This window comes from Myotis nattereri (genome assembly GCF_964212035.1).
Source record: "Myotis nattereri genome assembly, chromosome: 3".
Lineage (NCBI taxonomy): Eukaryota > Metazoa > Chordata > Mammalia > Chiroptera > Vespertilionidae > Myotis > Myotis nattereri.
Genome location: NC_138077.1, coordinates 114,676,929 through 114,689,857, shown reverse-complemented (window position 1 = coordinate 114,689,857; position 12,929 = coordinate 114,676,929). Strand labels below are relative to the sequence as shown.

General features: G+C 55.2%; 1 protein-coding gene across 1 annotated transcript in view; it reads right to left on the bottom strand.

The window, feature by feature from the left end:
• WNT7A (Wnt family member 7A) overlaps window positions 1-10,114 on the bottom strand; it is a 104,559-nt gene extending 94,445 nt beyond the window's left edge. Inside the window, exons 1-2 of the mRNA XM_081086162.1 lie at window positions 9,915-10,114; window positions 4,962-5,188 (exon numbers count right to left, since the gene is read on the bottom strand). Coding sequence (XP_080942288.1) covers window positions 4,962-5,188; window positions 9,915-9,985 — 298 coding nt within the window. The 5' untranslated portion in view covers window positions 9,986-10,114. The remainder of the gene's footprint in view (window positions 1-4,961; window positions 5,189-9,914) is intronic.
• Window positions 10,115-12,929: the final 2,815 nt, after the last annotated feature.

Sequence of the window (12,929 nt, the reverse complement as noted above, 5' to 3'; positions counted from 1 at the left end):
AAGACAGAAGGAGCACCATTACGATCCCCCGCACTCTAGGAGTTAAATAAGGAAATGACATAATCTGATTTCCATTTATACAGGATGCCCTTGCCTGCAGGAGGATCTGCAGGAGGATGGGGGCAGCAGGTTGATGGGAGTGGGACGAGGAACCTGAGAGCCCAAATACGCCAGCTGTATGATCCAAGAGGAAGGAAGTAAGGACTCAGAGCAGTGGCTGGGTTTTGGGTGAATTTTCTCAGTAACCATTGCACTTGTTGATGTTGAGGCTGAGGGAAATAACTGAGGGGTGCCCTTTGAGCAGTGGAGTAAGCCAGGTGAACCACTCCAGCCCAAAGAGATGAGGCTGACCTGACCTTCAGGCAGGTCCACAGCTCAAAGCAAGCCTGCAGAGTCGCTGGCCCTCCAGTCCAATGCACATAAGCAAGACACACAATATGGCCTTCCCCTCACTAACCAGGGCTCCCATGACCAACCCCTTTCTACCAAGCTTTTCTCACATTGGTTTGAAAACCAAATGCATGGCCTGACACTTTATGCCTCTGTGTGTGTGTGTGTGTGTGTGTGTGTGTGTGGTGTGTCTAAGCAACACACAGGGGTTGCAAACTGAAATGCCCACAGTGGCCAGGCATCCTATCTAATAAAAGAGAAACATGGTAATTAGCCGTAACTTCACTACCCTTCTCATTGGCTAATCAGCAAGATATGCAAATTAACTGCCAACCAAGATGGCAGCCGGCAGCCAGGCAGCTGACGCGAACAGGAGGCTTGCTTGCTCCAGTGACGGAGGAAGCCAGGTTCCCCGCCTGCCACTGCCGGCCTCTCAGCTGATCTCTAAGAAACATTGTTACAAATATAGAAGCTAAACAAAACTCCAGAAACCTGCTTTCAGTCAGCCGGGATCTCAGAGCTGGAGTCGCAACAAAGTTTCAAAAACAGAAGGTAAACAAAGCCCAGAAAGCTGCTTTCAGCAGCCGAGGTCTCAGAGCTGGAGCCGAGCCTTAGAGCTAAAGACAGCTCTCAGCTCCAGTGACAACCATAAAAGGTAAATAAATCCCAGAATAAAAAAGAAATAAAAGAGAGGTTGGGAGCTTCAGTCACCTGCCAGCCTGAAAACAGCCCTCAGCCCCTCACCCAGACTGGCCAGGCACCCCGGTGGGGACCCCCACCCTGAAGGGGGTGTGACCAGATGCAAACAGCCATCATCCCCTCGTCCAGGCTGGCCAGGCACCCAAGTAGGACCCCCACCCTGATCCAGGACACCCTTCAGGGCAAACCAGCTGGCCCCCACCCATGCACCAGGCCTCTATCCTATATAGTAAAAGGGTAATGTGCCTCCTAGCACTGGGATCAGCAGAGCCGCAAGGCCTCCCGGCCTGGGATCAGCGGAGCCACAAGGCCTCCCAGCACTGGGATCAGCGGAGCCGCAAGGCCTCCTGGCCTGTGATCAGCGGAGCCACAAGGCCTCCTGAACCCAGGATCAGCTGAGCAGCGAGGCCTCCGCGCACCGAGATCAGTGGAGGCGCGAGGCCTCCCGGCCTGGGATCAGCGGAGCAGCAAGGCCTCCTGGCCCCTGGAGCAGCATAACAGGGGGCAGAGCCCAAACCCCCTGATCGCCCTGCGGCTCTGTGTGTGACAGGGGGCAGGGTCACAACCTCCCTAACCACTCTGCTCTGTTCGTGACAGGGGAAGGCGCCCCAACCCCCTGATCGGCCCTGCTCTGTGCCTGATAAGGGGGAGCTCCTTAACCCCCTGATCGACCCTGCTCTGTGTGTGACAGGGTGCGGCACCCCAGCACCCCCCATGGGCCCTGCTCGGTGTGTGACGGGAGTGGCGCCCCAATCCCCCAATCAGCTCTACCCTGAGCGTGACTTAGGGTGGCATCGCAACTTCCTGATCTGCCCTGCTCTGTGCACGGCAGGGGGGATCTCCCCAACCCCCTGATCTGCCCTGCTCTGTGTGTGACAGGGTACAGAGCCCCAACCCCCCCTGATGGGCCCTGCTCTGTGCATGACAGGGGGCAGCGCCCCAACTCCCTGATCGGCCGGCTCTGTATGTGACAGGGGTGGCGCCAAAACCCCCTGATCTGCCCTGCTTTGTGCGTGACAGAGGGTGGCGCCGCAACCTCCCCATCAACCCTGCCTTGAGTGTGACAAGGGGCGGCAGCCCAACCCCCCAATTGGCCCTACCCTGAGCATGACTGAGGGTGGCATCGCAACCTCCTGATCCGCCCTGCTCTGTGCATGACAGCGGGTGGCACCCCAACTCCCCAATTGGCCCTGCTCTGAACCCGACCAGGGGCTGCGGGGCAGGCACCTAGGGGTTGGGTCTGCCCTCTGCCACCTGGGAGAGGGCCTAAGCCAGCAGGTCATTATCTCCTGAGGGGTCCCAGACTGTGAGAGGGCACAGGCTGAGGGACCCCCCCTCCCCGGCCCCCCGAGTGCACAAATTTTTGTGCACCGGGACTCTAGTCCTATCTAATAAAAGAGAAACATGGTAATTGGCGTACGACTGCCACCCTTCCCATTGGCTAATCAGGGCGATATGCAAATTAACTGCCAGCCAAGATGGCGGCCGGCAGCCAGGCAGCTTGAAACTAACATGAGGCTCGCTTGCTTCAGTGACGGAGGACTCCAATGTTCCCCACCTGCCTTGCCGGCCTCTGAGTCCGCAGTTTAAGAAACACTGTAACAAATATAGAAGCTAAACAAAACCCCAGAAACCTGCTTTCAGCAAGCCCGGGATCTCAGAGCTGGAGTTATACATTGTTTCGATTATAAAACCGAAACAAACCAGATATCTGATTTCAGCAGCAGAGGCCTCAGAGCTGGAACCTCAGAGCTAAAGCTGGCCCAGAATAAAAAAAAAAGAAAGAAAAAAAGGAGAGGTTGGGAGCTTCAGTTGGCCTGAAAACAGCCCTCAGCCCCTCACCCAGACTGGCCAGGCACCCCAGTGGGGACCCCCACCCTGAAGGGTGTGTGACCAGCTGCAAACAGCCATCATCCCCTCACCCAGGCTGGCCAGGCACCCCAGTGGGGACCCCCACCCTGATCCAGGACACCCTTCAGGGCAAACCAGCCAGGCCCACCCATGCACCAGGCCTCTATCCTATATAGTAAAAGGGTAATATGCCTCCCAGCACCGGGATCAGCGGAGTTGCAAGGCCTCCCAGCACTTGGATCAGCGTGACAGGGGGCAGCGCCCAAACCCCCTGATTGCCCTGCGGCTCTGTTCGTGACAGGGAAGGTGCCCCAACCCCCTGATCAGCCCTGCTCTGTGCCTGATAGGGGGGAGCTCCCCAACCCCCTGATCGCCCTGAGGCTCTGTGTGTGACAGGGTGCAGCGCCTCAACCCCCTGATCGGCCCTGCTCTGTGTGTGACAGGGTGCAGCGCACCAACCCCCCCCAAACCCAACCCCACGGGCCCTGCTCTGTGTGTGACAGGGTAGAGCCATAACCTCCCCATCGGCCCTGCCCTGAGTGTGACAGTGGCGGTGCCCCAACCCCCTGATCGGCCCTGCTCTGTGGGTGATAGAGGGCGTCGCCCCAACCCCCCCGCCCCACGGGCCCTGCTCTGTGTGTGATGGGGTAGAGCCATAACCTCCCCATCGGCACTGCCCTGAGTGTGACAGTGGCAGTGCCCCAACCCCCTGATCCGCCCTGCTCTGTGTATGACAGGGGGCGGTGCCCCAAATCCCCTATCGGCACTACTCTGTGAGTGACAGGGGGGAGCTCCTCAACCCCATGATGGGCCCTGCTCTTTGTGTGACAGGGGGGAGCTCCCCAACCCCCTGATCGACCCTGCTCTGTGCGTGACAAGGTAAGGAGCCCCAACCCCCCTGAAGGGCCCTGCTCTGTGCGTGACAGGGGGTGGCGCCGCAACCTCCCCATCAACCCTGCCTTGAGTGTGACAGGGGGCGGTGCCCCAACCCCCCAATCGGCCCTACCCTGAGCGTGACTGAGGGTGGCATCGCAACCTCCCAATCCGCCCTGCTCTGTGCATGACAGGGGGTGGCGCCCCAACTCCCCAATCGGCCCTGCTCTGAGCCCAACCAGGGGCTGCGCCTAGGGATTGGGCCTGCCCTCTGCCACCCGGGAGCAGGCCTAAGTCAGCAGGGCGTTATCTCCCGAGGGGTCCCAGACTGCGAGAAGGCACAGGCCAGGCTGAGGGACCCCTCCCACCCCCCCCCCCCGGCCCCCTGAGTGCACAAATTTTTGTGCACGGGGCCTCTAGTCCTATATAATAAAAGGGTAATATGCAAATCAACCAAACAACTGGTTGCTATGACATGCACTGACCACCAGGGGCAGACACTCAACGCAGGAGCTGCCCCCTGGTGGTCAGTGTGCTCCCACAGGGGAGCACCGCTCAGCCAGGGGGAGCGTGTTTAAGCCAGCAGTCAGACAACCCCTGAGGGCTCCCAGACTCTGAGAGGGTGCAGGCTGGGCTGAGGGACCCCTCCCCCACCAGGGCATGAATTTCATGCACCGGGCCTCTAGTATCATATAAGGGTGAATATAAGATGGATAATAGGGAGTGGTGGGGACTATGGCAGTGAATGGGTTGCCTAGGCTCCACCTAAAGGAAGCTGTGTTCTTAGCTCTAGCCCATAATAACTATGTGGATACATGTGTAAGCTTATTTTTCAAAAGAATACAGAAATTTTATTTTTAGGTAAAATGGCTAATTTTAAATTTGGGCTTCAATTTAAAAAACAGCATAAGTGCCGTATCAACCAGTTAGTATTCAACTCTGCCATACAGGGTCAGGGTGGTCTGGATTCAAACCAGAGAGCCAACTCTTGTTAGAAGACCTGAATTCAAGTCGCAGCCCCTTGAGGATCCCACAGTGGGGTCATCCCAGCATGGGCAGGTGAAGAGTCCCAGAGGGCTCCCAAGAGTATTCTGTCAGTAGCCCGTAAGACCCTTTTTGCCTGTTTGCAGTGTCCGGTGAGCACGTACCCACTTTGAGCTCCTTCCCGAAGACGGTGCGCTCCCCCAGCGCGGAGCAGTTCCAGCGGCCATTGCGGAACTGAAACTGACACTCGTCCAGGCCCATTTGTGAGCCTTCTCCTATGACGATGATGGCGTCGGGCCGGCTCTGGCAGATCGCCCGCTGTCTGGGAGCCAGGCCTGGGATCTTGTTACAGATGATGCTCGCGCCCAGAGCTACCACCGAGGAGAAGCCACTGGAGCAGGGGACACAGAGAGAGGGAGCATTAGGCTCGCAGGGTGGGGCATGGACTACAGGTCCTCCCTGGTATCCATCCCTGGCCACCTCACCCCACAGCTCCCAGCAGGAGTCTCCCAACTTTTTTGATACTGCACCCCAACCCAGGTTTATTCACCTGTGGTTTCACATTGGTTTCTGTGTGGGGTGTATATACAATATTAGTGAAGCTTGATTTCCTTTTTCAATAGCAAAAAATAAGATGATGTATGTCAAACATAAATGTTGGAACTAAGCAAGTTGCCTTTCTAATTATGGTAGGTTTCAATTGAGATGAAATTTAAAATCATGCAAAATGAATCCCAATATTGTTCAGGAATCATCTTTATGTGGGAAAACGATAAAGGCAAGCAAGGGAAACTACAATTTCATGCAGCAATTGCCTCTGAAAGGTTGGTGGGTACACAGATGTTCATTTAAAAAAACAACTGTTTGTACATGTTTTATATACTCTCTAGTATGTATGTGTATGTTTTATTACCAAAAAATATTTAAGCAGAAATTGTGAATACAAGTTCTAGGTTTGCTCCCTGCATGCCAATGGTGTACATGTAGCCTCCTCTAGACATGACTGGCCTAGAGGAAGCTTATGCCTGTTCTGGAGAGTCATTCACTGAATAGACACATATCAGACATCTCTCAGGTGCCAAGGCCCTGCACTCGAAGAGCTACAGAGGGAGACAATGTACGCACCATAAACAAATACAACAAGCCATTCCAGACAGTGGTGCCCACTACGGAGCCTAAGTAAAGATGCTGTGATGGCAGCAAGGGTGGGTTAGGGAGGGAAGGGACAGAGCCACTTTAGCTGGGGTGGTCAAGAAGGGTCTTCCTGAGGAAGCGGCAGTGAAGCAGGGACCTGACTGATCAGCAGTGGAAAGGTATGGGGAAGAGTATTTATGGGCAGAGGGAACAGAAAACGAAGTCATGGAAGGGGACAAGCTTGGGGTCTCCAAGAAACAGAAAGAACCCATAGAAGGTGATGCAAACCAGAGCTTAGGAAGGAGGACAATCTGGGGGCAAAAGACTCAGGGCTAGAATTTTCTCAGGTATCAGAAAGCACTGAAAGGCTGTAAGCATGATACTGACAGTGTCCCATCTCTCCAGCCCCATGGGAGAGGACTATAAGATGCCAGGGCAGAAGCAGGGAGAGTGGGCAGGCAAGAGGTGGTGGTGGGTTGGCCTTTGGGGATGGCTGCAGATGGAGCTGACCAAACTTGCTATGGACTGATGGACTGATGGATGGGGTGGAGCTAACAAGACAGATGCAGAAGGTAGACAGATGGGCATCAGTGTGACTTGTAGATACCTGGCCTGAGGATGGGGCCATTTCTTAATATCAAGATAACCCCAAACAGGCTCAGATGGTAACCCTAATGATGCAGGTAGTCCTTCATTTGCATAAAAATGGCCCATTCATATGGAGTTTCCTTTTGTATAACCCTCAAGTCTACTTTGAAAGAGATCTCACCCCAGATGTCTCACTGTAGTTATAATAATAAGAGCTTCCACTTATTGAGGGTCATGGCCAGTCACTGGACTAAGTGCCCCATGCTTTCCATCCTGGAGCTCAGGCATGGAAGTTGTTCTGGAATTGGGATTTCTTAAAGCGCAGTTACTCTGTGTCAATAGCACCAGAGATGAGCTGATCCCATTCCTTTCCAGGTGCCTAACTGACCACTCCTGTCCTTTTTCCCTCTGCTCCTGCCTCACACCAGCTTCTTCCTATCTCAGGCCCTTTGTCCTTGTTGGTACCTCTCCCTAGAAGCTTTCTCAGCCCCTGAGCTTCACATGCTTGGCTTCTTGTCATCATTTATGTGACCTTGAGTCACCTGACTTCCCACCCCTCCCCTCCTAACTTTCCATCACAATCTCGGTTTAATGTTTCTTAATACTCTTGCTACTCATGGTCCAGTCCTCTGAAATGTCTTAATGTGTGTGTTTGTTTTTCATTTGTCTGCTCACTTGTTCATTGCCTTTCTCATTAGACTGTGAGCTCTTTGAGGGCAGGAAGGCTGTCTGCCAGTTCACTAAATGGTCACTGCATAAATGGATTGTAGAACTTTAAAAATGTCACTTAAGGTGAGCACCTCCTTCCCAAATATGGACTTGACTGCCTCAGTGAACTTCTGCAGCATCCCTAGTATGTGTCAAGTCTGTATGGTGAATGCTGTCACTAACATTAGCCCATGCGACCTTTCTAAACAGCCCTGTTGGGCAAGACTCACCATATCTATTTCACATGTCTGAAAACTGGGGTTCACAGAGATTGAGACATGGAGGCTAGCAGGTAATGGATTTGAAACAGAAGCTACAGCCATTCATCTCAGCCATTAAAACAGTCTACACAGAGCTAGGATGTTTGAATTGTTTGAGAAAGAAGTGGCACAGAAAGATTAAGTGGAGGTTCTATCCATAAGTCAGGAGGAATCTTTGAACTCTTACCTGACCACAAGGAAATTCCTACACCAGCAGAGAAGTGTAATGATATATTAGGGTCAAAAATTCATAGGAACAATAGGCTCCTGGCTAAGTGGTCAGAGCTAGGGTGCCACGTAAGTTTCCTTCGCTTACTAACTGTGTGATCTTGGGCAAGTTATACTTCCTCTCTGTACTTCCATGGCTAAAATGAGGATAATAATAATTAGCCCCCACCTCACAGGATTGCTGTAAAAATTAAACATGTTAAAACATGGAGAGTGCTTAGAAGATGTTGTTGTTAAAGTTGTTGTTGTTATTATTATTATTATTATTATTATTATTATTAGATCTGATTGTCACAGGAGCTGGTGCTTCAATCATTGGAACTATCCAGATAAAATAATAATACCACAGATGTCCTGTCATCAGAAGGAACCAGTCATATCTGGGGAACTAGAAGGCCTCTTAGGGACTTCACCCCGCATGCTCATTTTACAGATAGATAACCCAAGGCTCACGGAGCAGCAGGGCCTGGTCCCAAATTACCCTGCAATTCCTCCCGACCTGGACGTCTTTGGGCCCCAAAGGGCAGCTGCTGGGCCGCAGTTCGGCTAGCGCCCTTCCTGGATCCCTCCCTGGGGCAGCTGGGCCCCCACGGGGTCAATGAGGTGCTGGCGCCGGCGGGAGGTCGGGCAGGCGGTGAAGCCAGGGGAGGTTATTTTCTGTTGTTTTTCCTTTCTCTCTCCCCTCCGGGTCCCTCCTCCCCGTTTCTAATTAAAAAGAAGATAAAGCCACAAGCGGCTAGCGCCAATCAGCCAGACCGGCTTCCTGGATGCTAGATGCGCGCGTGGCGGCGGGTGCGCGAGCCAAAGTGAAGATTAAAGCAGGTGGGGGGGGGGGGGGGAGGCGGGGGAGAGAAGCCACTCAGCCGCGGGCGAATCAATAACACTTAAAACACACAGGAGGCCGGCAGTGCGCGGGCCCCGCAGCCACCTCTCCGCCCGCGGTCGCCTGCTCTGCCAGCAGTTGGGGCTGGCGGGCCGGCTCGTTAGCTCTGTGCGCACTTGCTTGCTTCCACTGCGGGTCAACCTGAGAAATCCCTGCTCCAGAGAAGCGAGGTGGGCAAAGGGGAGGAGTGGTAGTGACAAAACACAAAGGATCTGCCACACACCACCTCTCGCAGCAGCCCCGGCAGCCAGCCCGCCCCTCCCAAGGCAGAGCAGTAGGGAGGTTCCCAGCTGGGGGTGGGGGAGCAGGTTGTGTGCAACCTGCCAAGGTGGCCCCATCAGCGCCACAACCTCTATCAATCCTTAAAACCCCCCTCCCGGCTTCACCCTTCCGTGCTTCACACGCATTATCTCTTAAGTACAAAGGGTGACTGGCCGTGCAAATGCAGCTCCAAGACCCGTTTGGAGCCCCCACCCCAACCTTCCAAACAGAGTACCGCCCCAGCCCACCTCCATAGAAATGCAGTGGTGACTGGGGGAGGGGGGCTCCTCCGCCTGTGCGCAGACCGATTCTGGCACCCAGTTTTAGGTTAGGGTGTTCCGCCTTTCTCGGGCGCTGGCTCTGCGAGCTTGCCTCCTTTGGTGTCTCGGGGCCAGCTCTCGTCCTGTCTCTCTGTGTGTCTGTTTCGGCTAGTAGACGCTGTCCCCTTGGCCTAGGAAAGGCTCTGGACGTCCGAGGGTCCTTAGCAATCGTGTAGTGCCAGGGTTCTAAGCAGGGTTGGTGTTTTTTGTCCAAGAACATCCCTCCCTCTGGGTACCTGTTCCCTGTTGTTCGGACGGCTCCGCCGGCCCCGTGGGCACTGCCCTGTCTCTAGGAGCGTTTGTGTCCGTGCCTCTGAGGCTCTGGGGGGTGAGTTCCCTGGGAGCAGTTGTGGTCCCAGATACCGACACAGTGTTCCTGCTGGACCTGCCGTTCCCATGCCCGGGACTGAAGGGCCTCTGGGATTGGCTAACCCTAGCCCCCCAAGCTGGAGCGTCCCTACTGGCTATCTCTAGTTCTGAGGGCTTCCAGACTCAAGACATCCTCAGGATGGCGGGTCTACCAGCTCGTACCTCTCGAACTGACGTACAACAACTGGGGCGCCTGCCTGCGGGGGGGCCTTTGTGCACCCACCTCTCCCGCACCCTGCCCACCCGGCCTCTCTGATGGGGCCACGGAAGTTGGCGGCCGACGGCGGCTCTTAGGCAGCACAGCCTTTCCCCAGGCCACGCCAACTTTGCCGGGACACGCGTGCAGGGGCTGCGAGAGGCCCTTACCCGATCCGGAGGTAGACCATGCCCAGGCTGAGAAAGAGGTGGCCCAGGCAGCGCCGCGCTTTCCGGTTCATAGTCCCCCCTGGTCACCCGGGCCGCGGGCCGAGCTGTGCTGATCCCGCGGGCCGACCCCGGTAGGACAATCAACATAGCCCGCCCGGGAGGTGCGGGCCGAGGCGTCCCCAGGGCCGTCTGTTCGTGTGCCGGTCCGCGCACTCGGCGCCTGAGCCTCTCCGGGAACCCGGGATCCACCGAGCGGGAGGAGGGAGGGAGGAGCGAGCGCACCGCGGGGCGACGCCGGACTGCGCGCAAGCTGCCGGTGCGAATGTGCGAGGCGCGGGGAGTGCGGGGACCCTGCAGCCGCCCGCCCGGCCCCTCCTTCCCTCTTTTCTCACTCCCTCCCCCGCCTGCCCCCCGGAACGCCCGCCCCGCGCCCCCGCGCCCCCGGACCCAGCCGCCTGCTCCCGGCGCGCGCTCGCGCCTTGCCCCTCGCGCTCGCGAGGCGCCCTCTCTCGGCTCTGGGACGCGGAGCCGGGTGGGGAGAGGTGGGAGGCTGCTCGATACCCAGAGGTGGCTAATTCGCAAGTTGCGGGACGAGTGGATGCTCAGGGACTGCACTCGGGGCGGAGGAGGGAATCAGGGCTTGGGTGGGAAGCCTTGGCTCTGGCCTGCTCCCCGGCCTCCTCGCCTGGCCGAGAGCTTGGAGCTGGCTGTGGGGTGTTAGGTCGCACCCGGGTTCCGCCTTCCCCGGGGCTTCGGAGACCCTCTTGGGGAGGGCACCCCTTCCTTGGAGCTAATGGGGGAGCGGGATAACTGACTCAGCATATTCTTCCCCCATCACTGTCTTTTCGATGGGGGATAGCAAGTGGGTGCCCAGATTGGGCAGCCTCCTCTGGAACCCCGCTCCTAGTGGACAGTCAGGTTGAGGCCCGGATGCCCCTCACGGAATCTAAACGTCGGGCCGCGGAGCCACCCGAGAACGCAGGGCTCAGAGCGCACCACGGGGCGACACCTGGCGAGCATAGCAGGTGTTACAGCTTGGCCTCACTGGGGGACTGTGTCCTGGCTGGCCAGAGATGCTGAATCCTTCCTATGATATACAGTCCCGTCCAATGAGCTGGGGGCTGCTGAACTCAAGTTTCAGCTGAAGAAATTGAGGCTCAGGGATGCCACGGTGTTTTCCCAAAGACCCCGGCTAGCGAGTGGTAGAACCCGGTTAGAAACAAGGCTACCTCCACCACACTCCATCCCAGGCCATGCCTGCCTCTCCTCTATAATTGCTTTTTCATACCGCGCACATGTTCCTTGAAAACTACCGTTCATGCGTTCATTCACAACCCACAAATGCCTGTGCCCGCCATGGTGGGGGAACCTAGGCTATGAGGAACAAGGGAGACAAGGGCCTTTCTCTCTTGGAACTTGTGAAGGAGACAGACCAAACGTAAACAAATGCAAGTGGAGATAATAAAACAGAGTTATGGGAGAGACACACTGTGTGATGCATGGTTTGTTTTAGATCCAACAAGGTGGCATTCCAGCTGAGATCTGAAGGACACAGGATTTAGGGGACTGACATTTCGGGAAGGAAAGGTGTTGGGCATGAGCCCCAGGAGGGCACTGGAGCTGCGGCCAAGAAAGAGAAAGAAAGCCATTGAGGTGGGAAGGATCCCATGCAGCTGTGTGGCCATGTCAGGGAGCCTAGATTTCAGTAGGAAGTTCAGCAGGAAGACATTGGAGGGACAGGAAGAAGGGTGACTGGTGTGTTCAAAAGCTCCCCTGGGTTGCCGTGGAGAACCCCCTGAGGAGATGGGAAGGGCTGGCCACAGTGGAGCCAGGCAGACCAGGGAGCAGGTCCAGGTACGAGACACTGGTGTTTGGGGGTCAGGTGGTGGTTTTGAAGCATGGCACAAAATTATTAGACATGCCTTCCATTGAGAGGTGGGTTCTCTGTGCTCTCCCTGCTTGAATTTGGGCTGATTTCTGAGGACTTCGACCAACAAGGTGTGCCCAAAGTGTTGCTGCAAGACTTGCAAGGCTATGTCATGAGAGGCAGTGCAGCCTCTGCCTTGGCTGGAATACCTGTTAGAACCCTGAGCCACCACGGAGGTCTGAGGCGGCCACGCTGTGAGGAAGCCCAGGCATATTTAGAAGCCATGTGTAAGTGCTCCAGTCCACAGTCCCAGCTGAGCTCAGCATTGGAGTCATCCAGCTGGGTGCCAGACAGTGGGTGAAGGAGCCTCCATTCAGTCACTCCTGCCTGTGAGTCTTTGCAGCTAAGGCTCTGTAGACTGGCTTCTGTGGTCGTCCCCACTGTGTCCTGTCCAAATTGCTAAACCCCATGATTTGTGAAGATAATGAAATTCTTGTTTTGGCCACTGTGTTGCTGTTACTTGTGACACAGCAATCCTAATTGGAACAACTAGGGTGGAAGTGGGGTGCAGAAAGTAGGGAAGACACTGGGCCTGGACTCAGTGGAGAAGGGTAGGGGTAGGGAGAGAGAAGAGAGGAATGTACAATGACTCTTATGCTAGCTGGAGTCCTTCATGGATTGAGGTGCTAATGAGTGCTGGGTGAGGTGGCTGGTGAATTGAAACAGCCGAAGATTTGAGAGGCTATGTCACAGGTTTGTCTTGTCAGGTTTTTCCTCCTCCTGTCTCACCCACAGATTCCGTCAGCATGGAGCCCTCAGCAGTCTGCCTCCGAAGCATTGCTCAAATGTTATTTTCTTATCTATATGTACCACCATTCTCTGAGACCAAAGATTCATTGTGTCACACTCATAACCAGGATGTTGGGGCAGGAGCTGGGGACATAGCAGTGGATCCAATAAATCCAGGGTCTACTCTCCTGGAGTAACTAGTCTGAGTGCTGACTTAAATCACCAAACACACAACACTTGCTATGTGCCAGGCACTCATTTAACCCTCTAACAGCTGTTCTTCTTGTTAATATTATTATTATCATCATTGTTACCTTCATTTTACAGTATGGGGAAAGCAAATCACAGGATTAAATAAC